Source organism: Meriones unguiculatus, chromosome 2, assembly GCF_030254825.1.
Source record: "Meriones unguiculatus strain TT.TT164.6M chromosome 2, Bangor_MerUng_6.1, whole genome shotgun sequence".
In the NCBI taxonomy this organism is placed as follows: domain Eukaryota; kingdom Metazoa; phylum Chordata; class Mammalia; order Rodentia; family Muridae; genus Meriones; species Meriones unguiculatus.
Window position 1 is genome coordinate 62,355,620 of NC_083350.1, and position 12,861 is coordinate 62,368,480.

The 12,861-nt window shown below is 41.8% G+C and overlaps 1 protein-coding gene across 4 annotated transcripts in view; it reads left to right on the forward strand.

Moving 5' to 3' along the window:
• Tpgs2 (tubulin polyglutamylase complex subunit 2) overlaps positions 1-12,861 on the forward strand; it is a 59,822-nt gene that overhangs the window by 30,299 nt on the left and 16,662 nt on the right. Inside the window, exon 2 of one of the 4 annotated variants that reach the window (XM_060377589.1) lies at positions 3,793-3,930. The exons of 2 other annotated variants lie outside the window; for them this stretch is intronic. In XM_060377589.1, the coding sequence (XP_060233572.1) occupies positions 3,916-3,930 (15 nt within the window). In that variant the 5' untranslated portion in view covers positions 3,793-3,915. Of the gene's footprint in view, positions 1-769; positions 842-3,792; positions 3,931-12,861 lie in introns of those variants that run through there. One more of the 4 variants, XM_060377587.1, reaches the window with a different exon arrangement.

A 12,861-nucleotide genomic window follows, 5' to 3' on the forward strand; every position in this document is an offset into this window, starting at 1 on the left:
GGGAATTGCGTTGAATCTGTAGATTGCTTTTGGCAGGATGGCCATTTTCACAATGTTAATCCTACCAATCCATGAGCACTGGAGATCTTTCCATCTTCTGATATCTTCATCAATATCTTTCTTCAGAGACTTGAAGTTTTTCTGAAACAGGTCTTTCACATGCTTGGTTAGTGTCACCCCAAGGTACTTTATGTGATTAGTGGCTATTGTGAAGGGTGTTGTTTCCCTTATTTCTTTCTCCGCCCTTTTGTCTTTGGTATACAGGAGGGCTTCTGATTTTTTTGAGTTGATTTTGTATCCAGCCACTTTGCTGAACTTGTTTATCAGCTGGAGGAGTTCTCTGGTTGAATTTTTGGGGTGGCTCATGTGTACTATCATATCATCTACAAATAGTGACACTTTGACCTCTTCCTTTTTGATTTGTATCCCCTTGATCTCCTTTAGTTGTCCTATTGCTCTGGCTAGGACTTCAAGAACTATGTTGAAGAGGTATGGAGAGAGTGGGCAGCCTTGTCTTGTCCCTGATTTCAGTGGGATTGATTTAAGTTTCTCTCCATTGAGTTTGATGTTGGCTATAGGTTTCCTGTATATTGCCTTTACTATGTTTTGGTATGTGCCTTGTATCCCTGATCTCTCCAAGACTTTAAACATGAATGGGTGTTAGACTTTGTCAAATGCTTTTTCGGCATCTAAGATGATTATGTGGTTTTTCTTCTTCAGTTTGTTTATGTGGTGGATTACATTGATGGATTTCCGTATGTTGAACCACTCTTGTATGCCTGGGATGAAGCCTACTTGGTCATGGTGGATGATATCTTTGATGTGTTCTTGGATTCGGTTTGTAAGTATTTTATTGAGTATTTTTGCATCAATGTTCATTAGAGAGATAGGTTTGAAGTTCTCTTTTTTTGTTGGGTCTTTTTGTGGTTTAGGTACCAAGGTGACTGTGGCTTCATAGAATGAGTTTGGCAATGTTCCTTCTGTTTCTATTTTGTGGAATAGTTTGGAGAGAATTGGAGTTAGCACTTCTTTGAATGTCTGGTAGAATTCTGCACTGAATCCATCTGGCCCGGGACTTTTCTTTGGAAGGGAGACTGTTGATGACTGCTTCTATTTCCTTGGGGGAAATAGGACTATTCAATCTTTCTACCTGATCTTGACTTAATTTTGGTAACTGGAATCTAAAAAGAAAATTGTCCATTTCTTTTAAATTTTTTAATTTAGGCATATAGGCTTTTGTAGTACAACCTAATGATTGTTTGGATTTCATCACTGTCTGTAGTTATGTCCCCCTTTTCATTTCTGATTTTGCTGATTTGGATAGTTTCTCTCTGCCTTTTAGTTAGTTTGGCTAAAGGTTTGTCTATCTTGTTGATTTTTTCAAAGAACCAGCTCTTGGTTTCATTGATTCTTTGAATAGTTTTGTTTCTAGTTGATTGATTTCTGCCCTGAGTTTGATTATTTCCAGCTGTCTGCTCCTCGTGGGTGCATTTTCTTCTTTTTTCTCTAGGGCTTTCAGTTGGGCCATTAAGTTGCTTGTATGAGATGTCACAAATTTTTTCTTGAAGGCACTTAGCACTATGAATTTTCCTCTGAGCACTGCTTTCATTGTGTCCCATAAATTAGGATATGTTGTACCTTCATTTTCATTGAATTCTAGGAAGTTTTTAATTTCTTTCTTTATTTCTTCCTTAACCCAGCTGTCATTGTGTGACAAGTTGTTCAGTTTCCATGTGCGTGTAGGCTGTTTGTTATTTCTGTTGTTGTTGAGGTCCAGCTTTATTTCATGGTGGTCAGATAGAATACAGGGGATTATTTCAATCTTGTATCTGTTGAGGCTTGCTTTGTGACCAACTATATGGTCTATTTTGAAGAATGTTCCATGAGGTGCTGAAAAGAAGGTATACTCTTTTGTGTTTGGGTGGAAAGTTCTGTAGACATCTATTGAGTCCATTTGATTTAGGACCTCTGTAAGTGCCTTTATTTCCTTACTAGGTTTCTGTCTAGATGATCCATCCCTTGGTGAAAGTGGGGTGTTGAAGTCTCCCACTATCAAGGTGTTGGGATCGATGTGTGATTTAAGTTTTAGTAACGTTTCGTTTATGAATGTAGACACTCTTCTATTTGGGGCATAGATGTTCAGAATTGTGATGTCCTCTTGGTGGATTTTTCCTTTGATGAGAATGTAGTGTCCCTCCTTATCTTTTTTGATTAACTTTGGTTGAAAGTCTATTTTATTAGATATTAGGACAGCTACCCCAGCTTGTTTTCTGGGTCCGTTTGCTTGAAAGACATTTTTCCAGCCCTTTACACTGAGGTAGTGTTTATCTTTGTTACAGAGGTGTGTTCCTTGGATGCAGCAGAATATTGAATCCTGTTTCCTCACCCATTCTGTTAGTCTGTGTCTTTTTATTGGCGAGTTGAGTCCATTGATGTTGATAGATAATAGTGACCAATAAATGTTAGTTCCTTTTGTATTGAAATTGGTGGTCTTACTGTGTTTCATTGCTTGTTTTCTTTTCATTTTTGTTGGGATATTATCTGTATGCCATGTTTTCTTGGGTGAAGTTGTTTTCATTGGATTGGAGTTTTCCTTCTAGTATCTTCTGCAGGGCTGGTTTTCTGTGTAGATATTGCATAAATTTAGTTTTTTGATGGAATATTTTGTTTTCTCCATCTATGTTGATTGAAAGCTTTGCAGGGTATAGTAGTCTGGGTTGACATTTGTGATCTCTTAGAGTCTCCATGACACTTGCCCAGGCCCTTCTGGCTGTCATAGTTTCTGATGAGAAGTCCAGTGTGATTCTGATAGGTCTATCTTCATATGTTGCTTGGTCTTTTTCCCTTGCTGCTTTTAATATCTTTTCTTTGTTCTGTAGATTTAGTGTTTTGACTATGATGTGACATGACTTGTTTCTTTTCTGGTCTAGTCTATTTGGTGTTCTGTAGGCCTCTTGTATATTTATGGGCATCTCTTTCTTTAAGTTGGGAAAATTTTCTTCTATGATTTTCTTGAAAATATTTTCTGGACCTTGGAGCCTGGAGTCTTCTTTTTCATCAATTCCTATTATTCTTAGATTTCGTCTTTTCATGGCGTCCTTGCTTTATTGGATATTTTGTGTTTGGAACTTTTCTGATTTTACTTTTTCTTTGAGAGAAGTATCAATTTCTGCGAGTGTATCTTCAGCTCCAGAGATTCTCTCTTCCATCTCTTGTATTCTGTTGGTGATGCTTACCTTTGTGGTTCCTGATCTTTTTTCCAAGTTCTCCAGCTCAAGGGTTTTCTCAGTTTATGTTTTCTTTATTGAATCTAATTCTGTTTTCATGCCTTGCACCATTTCCTTCATCTGTTTGAATGTGGATTCCTGTCTCTCTCTGATGGTCTCTATTTTTTTGTTCATTTCCTTTCTATATGCCACTAATTTTATCTCTACTTGTGCCTGTATTTGTTTGGCTATGTTTGCCTGTGTTTCTTTAAGAATTTTGTCTATTTCTTCTTTCTTTACCTCCAATTGACTAGCCAAGTCTTTGAAAGATTTGTTCATTTCCTCTTTAACTGACTGAATTTGCATGGTTATTGTTCTGAGAGAGTTGTTTGTTTCTTCTTTAAGAACCTTAAATAGTTGGGTAAGCATAGCTTTAAAGTCATTTTCCTGTGCTTCTGACGAATTGGAGTATCCATCAATTTTGGGGGTTGCTGGTGTAGTCATGATGTCCTGATTTATGTTGTTTCTCCTACCCCTGGCCATTGGCTTATCTGAAACCTTCCCTGTTTGTTTTTGGGTTCTGCAGTTCAGACTGGTACTGTCTCTCTCTGGCATCTGGGGAGTTCTTCAGGAAGCTGAGAGAGGTCCCGTGTCCTCAGCGTGTGCTGAGGACTAGCTGTACCTGTGGGAGAAAAGTACGCAGGCACAAATGGGGCAAATGCAGGTGGGTGTGGGTGTGTGTTTGTATATGTTTGTGTGTGTGTGTATGTTTGTGTGCATGGAAATGTGTCTTGGGGGACAGAGTGATAGATAATGTTGAACCCTTGAGTGTGTGGGAGGGGCTCTGCACTATATATGTAGCAGGCGCTAGTGATGGTCGCTGTGCAATTTCTGGCATTAACTGCCTTAACTCCTCAATTGGACCCACAGAGCGGGGGCTTCAATGTCCCAAGTGACCCTCTGTTTCCCAAAGTGGGTATGTGGGTGAGAGGGGTTCAATGCCTGGCTTCTGTTTTAGAAGGACCCTGGATCTGGGGTTCTGCAGATTCTCAAGGGTGCACTCACTCTCAGGCACGTCACTTGGCAGGGATCGGGGTATCCAGGCTCTCTGCTCTCTGGTTTGGCCCTGCTTGTTTGATGTGCTCCGCCAGCTCAGTGCTGCTGCCACTGCCAGGTTAGGAGGTCCCGCTGTAGCTGGAGACTGGGATGCCAGTCCAGATGTTTTCTGGTAAGACCTGGGGGCTCTCCACTGTACTTTCCAAGCCTGGAAGGCCCAGAGCCTAGTGTGCTTAGCTTGTGTGATGGGTCTGCTTGGCTTTGGTGGGTATATAGCGCAATATCTGTCACTGAGGGATTGGGCAGGCTGTGCAGTCAGTGTCTGAGCGACCCTGCAGGGGCAGTATGTTGGCTTGCAGACCTGGGACTCTGGGATGATGGTGCTGCATGTCTAGCCGCAGGGCCTTGATGTCCCAAGTGACCCTCTGTTTCCCACAGTGGATATGTGGGTGGGAGGAGACCCATGCCTGGCTTCTATTTTAGAAGGGGCGTGGATCTGGGGCTCTGCAGACACGCAACGGCGTACCCACTCTCAAGGTGGTCACATCAGCAGGGATCAGGGTAACCAGGCTGTCTGTTTTCTGGTTTGGCCCTGGTTGATCTTAAGCTGGAGGACTGATGTGCCCCGCCAGCTCAGTGCTGCTTCGCCGCTAGGTTAGGAAGTCCCACTGTAGCTGGAGACTGGGTTGCCAGTCCAGTTGCTTTCTGGGAAGTCCTGGGGGCTCTCCACTGTGCTCTCCAAGCTTGGGAGGGCCAGCGCCTGGTGTGCCTAGCTTGTATGGCGTTTCTGCCTGGTTTTGGTGATTATATAGCGTATTCTCTGTCACTGTGGGATTGGTCGGGCCGTATAGTCAATGATTGTGATCATGCAAAGCCAGTATGGCGACTAGCAGACTCGGGCCCTGGGAGGATAGTGCCGCTGTGCGGGTCTGGGACTTGGAGACCAGGTGCTGCTGGCAGTTGCCACTAACGGGCTAGGAGCTCTGCCTCAGCCGCTGCAGACCCCAGGCAATTAGGTCTGTGCTGAAAATCTCAATAAGTCCGCTGTGCCGAGGAGGAAGGAGGTCTGGGAGAGGGGAGTGCAGGGAGATCAAAGACTCGTTTTTCTCCTTCCCCAGACAAGTCCCTGGGTGACCCGAGACCAAAGTTCTCACCTCATGGAAAGCCTCACCATTGTTTTCCTGGGTTCAGAGGTCCTTCCACTCACCAACTCAGACATTCAGCTCTTCCACAGCTCAGAAGCTGTGTGTGGTAGTTGCCATCTTGGCTCTGTCCCCCTCTCCTTTGGTTTCTAAAGCACCACTGTCTTCTGATCTCTCCCTTCCCCCCAGACCCTTGCTAGTTTTCTTTGTCCATCATAGATCCTCAACACTTGTTATACGTTTGTCTCTCTATAAAGCTAACAATAGCTTCGACAAAGAGAATTATTTTATGTAAGAACTCTTGTGGGTAGGCAGTTTGAGTTACTTATCAGACCTGAAATGTTAAGCCACTCTCTCTAGAATTCTTATGCTATTCTTTGTGCTGGTAGATGAATACTTGACTGACACTTGTCACCTAGAGCCCAATGCAGCAGGAAAAGCTGCTTCAATATCTGTCACTTTGGACCAGGAATGTGAGAGATTGCTCAAAAAACTCCTCTTTAGACTTGTGTTTGCATCTTAATCTGGAGGCCTGATTGTGGCAGTCTTAACAAGCAACTATTTAATAGGATGTGCTACCCTTTCAGATCAGTGAGGGTTCTTGTCAAGGAGCAGTCCATATATATCCCAGCCTCCTCTGTCTTGGCTCATTCCTCTATTTCTAGTGACCAACCTGTATTAATGCCATAATAGATGGAGAATAATGGATGAATGAATGAATTAAACAAAAGTTACAATATAGGACTTTGCCATCATAGGCTGGCTGTTTTTCACAGAGTCCTAAGATAGAAGATACTATACTCAAGAGCTCTGAAGCCAGGTTGCTGCCTTAGCAAAGACCTCTGCTATTTCTCCTGCCTCTGAGACCTGAAAGTTATCTTAGTTGAGTTCTATCAGAGCCTCTCTGTAAAGCATGTGTTGACCCCTAGACAAGGCAATTTTATAATTACTTTTAATTGTGTACTTTTAGAGGAAGGATAGATTATGGTACCTGTCTTCTGAGTCTTAAGCAACTTATTTTTGGCCCCAAACTCTCATACAATACTCATCAAAAGGCTCCAGTGAACTAGTTCCTCTGTCTTTTCTTAGGAAGCACTTTGAAAATGTTTTTGAGAATTGTTCTAAGGATCTTATACCATCACTCCATGGCCCAGGTTTTCCCTCCACTAGAGAATGTCTTCTCCAAAACTTTAAATAGGTACATTCATACTCATTGCTTCAGCATGCTGGTAATATATTCAGGTGCCTTATTTTTTTAATTAAATTTTTATTTTTTTATTAATTACAGTTTATTTACTTTGTGTCCCAGCTGTAGCCCTCTCCCTCATTCCCTCCTAATCCCACCCCGCCTCCCTCATCTCCTCCCTGCCCCCTCTAAGTCTACTGATGGCAGAGGTCCTCCTCCCCTTCCTTCTGACCCCAGTTTATCAGGTCTTATCAGGACTGGCTGCAATGTCCTCCTCTGTGGCCTAGCAAGGCTGCTCCTCCCTCGGGGGTGGGGGGACAGGGAGGGAGGTCAAGGAGCCAGCCATTGAGTTCATGTCACAAATAGTGCTTATTCCCCTTACTAGGGAAACCCACTTGGATACTGAGCTGCCATGGGCAACATCTGAGCAGGGGTTCTAGGTTATAGCTATGCATGGTCCTTGGTTTGAAAATCAGTCTCAGAAAAGACCCCTGTGCCCAGATATATTTGATCTTTGTGGAGCTCCTGTCCTCTCCAGGTCTTACTAACTCCTTCTTTCATATGATTCCCTTCACTGTACCCAAGGTTTGGTTTTGAGTCTCAGCATCTGCTTTGATATACTGCTAGGTAGAGTCTTTCAGAGGCTCTCTATGGTAGGCTCCTGTTCAGGTGCCTTCTTGAAGGGCTTCATGAGCAACCCTTTATCTGACTGTGGTTGCAGCAGGCACTCGAATTGCCAGCCTATCAGAGACAAGCACCTATTTCAATAATAATATCCATTCTCTGTCTCTTTGTATCTGCTGTTCTATATCCTTCCCAGATAAAGTACTCCAACAGCAGAGGGAACAGTGGCATACAGCTGTGTAGAAGTAGACAGGTAAGATAATGGGAAGCTCCTAAGGTCTAGACAATTCCAATAAAGAGTTCCTGGGAATCCAGTTGATGGCTCCCCAAACTGATGATATAGTAATAGACCTTCTAGTGGGTTCTGTTTTAGGGTAGTTTAAAGAAACATATAGTTAGGCTCAGAAAAAAAAACATTGAAACTAGAGAACTATGTCACAGAATCATATATTCACTGAAATGTTAACACTATATTGGTGGTCACCTCCTACTTCAGTGGTATTATTCTGGTATTATAATACTGGTATTATTCTCTCTTCTTGACTTTCTCTTTAGATCCTCCATCCAGTCCTCACATGCACACTTTCCATTCACTTTCTGCCTATTATCTTCTTTCTTTTTTCTTCCCACCCTCTACCATCAAAGGTGGGGGACAAAAGGAAAAAGAGTGACTATGCATTTATTGTGGGAAGTAGCCCTCTGGAGTAGGTAGGTTCTTTTCCCCACCCCAGGAAAAGCAAACTTTATATTGACTGAAAGAGAAATTAAAATAGTAGCAATTGAGTCACTAGTCAGGACAAATGAGCCACATAAAAATTGTACCTTGATAGGAGACTACTATAGAGGGTCCTCTGAAAGGCTCCACCTAACAAGGGATCGAAGCAGATACTGAGAGTCATGGCCAAACTTTAGGCAGAGCTCAGGAAGTCATATGGAAGGAGAGAGGTGTGAGGATAGAGGGACTTGGAGGGGACAGGAGCTCCACAAGGAGACCAACAAAGCTAGAGGATCTGAGCCCAGGGGGTCCTGCAGAGACTGATGCACTAACCAAGGACCATATATAGGACAAGGACCCTTGTTCAGATGTGGCTGATTGGCAGCTCAGTCTCCATGTGGATGTCTGAGTGAGGGGAACAGGGGCTGCCTCCATCATGAACTCTGCTGACTGCTCTTTGTTCACTCGCCCCTGGTGATGCAGCCTTGCCAGGTCACACAGGAAGAGGATCCAGGTAGTCCTGATGAGACTTACCAAGCTATGGGCAGATGGCAATAGTGGAAAACTCCCCCTTTCAGTGGACTAGGGGAAGGGGATGGGGGAAGAGAAAGGGAGAGTGGGATTGGGAAAGTTGAGGGAGGGGGCTTCAATCAGGATATATAATTAATAAATTGTGAAAAAATAATATAAAAACATCAACCAAGAACCATGTATGGACTGGACCTATGCTTTCAACACGTATATACCCTTTGGACAGCTTGGGCTTTATGTGGGTTCCCAAGCAAGGATAGTGGGAGCTGTCTCTGAAAAGGACTCTCTTGCATGCTTTTCAATCACTTCCACCTGGCAGGGCTGCCATTTTAAATTTATCTGACTATCAATAAGATTATACAATGTAATTTTCAAATATACTTGTTTGGGAAAGAAAAAAAAGTTTCTATCTCCCATAAAAAATAACATAACTTCCCCCCCCCCCAAAAAAAATACATATATATAGTACCTTGAAAACTTCACTGAGTAAAGCTGGCTATGGGACTGAAGCACTGTGAGGACCTTGGGTGCCTGGGACAGAAGGACCTTTAGCAAAACAACCCTCAAGGCCAAAGGTCCACAAGTCATTATCTTAGAAGGATAGTGTAGTTTTTCATTAATTTGGTTTACATCCCAATTTATATGCTCAAAATAGCACTTGGAATATTTTATTTTGCTGGATTTTTTCATGTTTTATGAAATTTGAATAATTGTTTTTAAAAAATTGGTGCTAGTGTAGCTAACTCAGTAAAGTATTAATACAAGCATGAGGACCAGTGTTTAATACCCAGAACCCATAGGAGGTGGGGAGAGCCAGATGTGGTGGTATGCACATGTAATTGTAATCCCAGTCCAGTGAGAATCCTTGTCTCAAAAAACAAAATGGTAGGTAGCACCTAAAGAATGGCACCCAAAGTTGTCCTCTGCCCATGGATGTATGTAGGCTCTGCCTAGTAGGCTCATACCCATGCATTTCACACACATGGGAGGAGGGTGTTCTTGTGTAAAATAAGGTCTTTCTTGGTCAAACAAACACATTAACAAATGAATTAGTACAACTAGGATTCTCTAGTCTTAAAGATGACCCTGCCAGCTGTTTTCTGTTGGTTTCCTATGGGCTATATATTAAGAATAGCTGGAAAAGCTGAACATACTGACACTGCCATCCCAGTGATTGAGGAAGCTGAACCAGAAGCATCATGATTTAGAGGGCCACCTAGGCTACAGGAACTCCCCCCCCCGCCCCCGTCAAAAAAAGAAAAGAGATGATTCATACTTCTATTATCCTGCTCCCTTTCTTTCTGCTAGTCAAAAAAAAAAAAAAAAAAAAAAAAACTAGAAGTTTTCAGGTTCTTTTTCTCTTCCAATATATAGCACCGGTAGCCAAAATCTGCCAGTGGGTCTTAGCATTTTAGAGCTAAGATTTTAGAGCTAGAGATTTTTTTTAATTGGAAATTTTCTCTTCATAGAGTATATTTTGTTCATGTTTTCCCCCTTCCTGGGTCCCTTCCAGATTCTCCTTACCTCCCTACCCACCCAGGTTTACATTCTTTCTTTTTCTATCTCTTTCAGAAGAAAAAGAAAACAAAAAACAAAAATGAAAATCAAAACAAGCAAAAGACGAATAATTAAAAAAAAAAAACAAAGGAAAACGAAAAGACTGCAAAAATACTGTTTCTTTTGTGTTGGCTAACTACTCTTGTGTACTACGCCTTCCCAAAAGTGTAGTTCACATATCTAGTGAAACTCCAATGGAGAAAACTGATTTTCTTTTGACTAGCCAGTATCAATTGCAGATGGACCCCTGGTTAGGGATGGGACCCTAGGTGTACTTTCTCCTCCCAGTGCTGGGACCCTGTCTGGCTTGAACCTGAACAGGTATTTTATGTGCTTCTGTAGTCTCATATGTTCATCAGTCCTGGTGTATCTGGAAGACACTGTTTCCTTGAAACCATCTATCACCTCTGTCTTTTACATTCTTTCTGCCTCCTATTCTTCATTGTTCCCTGACCTATGGCAAGGGACGGGAGTTGATGGCATCTCCTTTAGGACTGAGTGCTGCAAAGTCTCTCACTCTCTGCATATTGTCTAGTGTCAGTCTCTTTGTTTTAATTTAATTTAATTTATATATTTAGTTATTACAATTTATTCATTGTAGCCCCCTCCCTTGTCACCTCCCAGTCCCACCTACCCTCCGACTTCTACCCATATACCCTTTCCCTAGTCCCCTGATAGGGGAGGACCTCCTCCCCTTCTATCCAAACCTTGCTTATCAGGTCTCATCAAGGCTGGCTGTATCATTTTTCTCTGTGGCCTGGCAAGGTTGCACCCCCCCCCAGGGGGAGGTGATCAAAGAGCCAGCCATTGAATTCATGTCAGAGACAGCCCCTGTACCCCTTACTAGGGCACCCACTTGGAAACTGAGCAGCCAATGGGCTTCCTTTGAACATGGGGTTCTAGGTCCTTGAAGTATCAGTCTCTGCAGGCCTCCCTGGGCCCAGGTATTTGGCTCTGTTGTTCTCCTTATGGAGTTCCTGTCCCCTCCTGGTCCTTCTATCTCCCTCTTCTTCCATAAGGATTCCAGCACTCTGCCCAAAGTTTGGCTATGAGTCCCAGTATCTCTTTTGATACCCTGGTGGGTAGAGTCTTTGAGAGGTCCTCTGTAGAAGGCTCCTGTCCTGTTCCTTGTCTTCTCCTACTTCCAGTGTCTACCCTGTTTGCCCTTCTGAATGAGGATTAAGCTTCTTCCCTAGGGTCCTCCTTGTTAAGCTTCTTTAGGACTATAGATTTAGTATGTTTATCCTATATTATATGGCTAATATTCACTTATAAGTGAGTATGTATCATATATGTTTTTCTGTTTCTGGGTTACCTCACTCAGGATGATCTTTTCTAATTCCCACCATTTGCCTCCAAATTTCATGATTTCCTTGTTTTTAATTGCTGAATAGTATTCCATTGTGAAAATGTACTGCAAGAGGAAGCTTCTCTGATCTTGGTTGAGTAAAGTGCACTGATCTATGGGTATAGTTGTATGTCACTAAGAGTTATTTTATTGCTATGTTCTTTTAATAAAAGAGCAGTAGTAGGTTTTCACTTAGGCCAATGACCTTTCTAGTCTCAAGTTCTTGGTCACAGTGTCAGTCTCCATCTCGAGTGGGTCTTAACTACAATCAAAAAGTTAGTGGTTACTCCCATGCTATTTGTGCCACCATTACACCAGTTTATCTTGCAGATAGGTCACTGTTCTGGGTCACAAGGGTTTGTAACTGTTTGATACTGATGATTACCTTTTTCATCCAGTAGAACTACTGACCCTCTCAAAAGTTAGAATATAAATAACACCTAATTGCAGATTTCCCATTGAAATTCTCAAGAATGAGCAGAAGACACTATAGTCAATAGACACTAAAATCAGGTCCTGCTCAAAATAATATATTAAGTAGGAAACAAAGTCTGAGAATCTTGTAAGTGTGGTTGGGAAGTAGCTGGGTTAAAGTAAAATAAACACTCAAAATGAACAACAACAACAATAAAAAGGAAATTAGAAACTTAATTCACTAAAATGAAAACTATTATCCATTTTATAACCTAAAAATGCTGTTTAAGTCCCCTTTACGCCTAAGTTTTTGCATAAAATTTTTGAAGACATCATAACTTAGACCTCTTTCTATCAAGTAATACTTCCCTCACCTCTAATGTTCTGTAAATTTCACCTTAAAGTTTATTCTTGATTCTAAATTAGCAGTTTAAGTGAAAGTGCCCAAGGTCACTCTGCTAATGGCAGAGTTGGAAAATGAACCCAATTGTCCTGCTGCAGACCACACTTAGTCCTTAGAACTGACAGTATGACCCAAAGTAAATGATGTACACAATTGTCAGTATCACCTCTAAGGAACCGTAAGCCAAAAGCTTGCATAGTTGCTATTATATAGTCTTTTTGCCTCTAACAATGTCAGAAATTCCTGGAAGAGTTTCCAGAAAGAACCTGAAGAGCCTCTCTCTGCATTTCAGGGATTTGAGTTGAAGACTAGTAAGACCTGTATACAGGTGTGAGTGAGTTAGAATTTAAGTCTTGCTCCTATTACTGCCTGAAAAAAAATAATAAGCTATTCTTTTTGTTCTCTGCATCACTAATTTGGGTGATTTTTTTTTTTAATCTGTAAGAAATACTTTTGTATATCATGTTGTAATCTTTTAAGAATTTTCAGAACTATTGAAATAGATTTATGACAGTGAATGCAGTGAATTAAGTAACAATCACAGCACACTTTTAAGGTGTTTTCTTGTCCAGTAATTTGTTTCAGAGAATAAAACATGTGCATGGACTTGAAGTTTATGATGATCTGCTCTGATGATGTCACACTTTACCTGGGATAGCTTCTTGCTCCATTCCAGTGT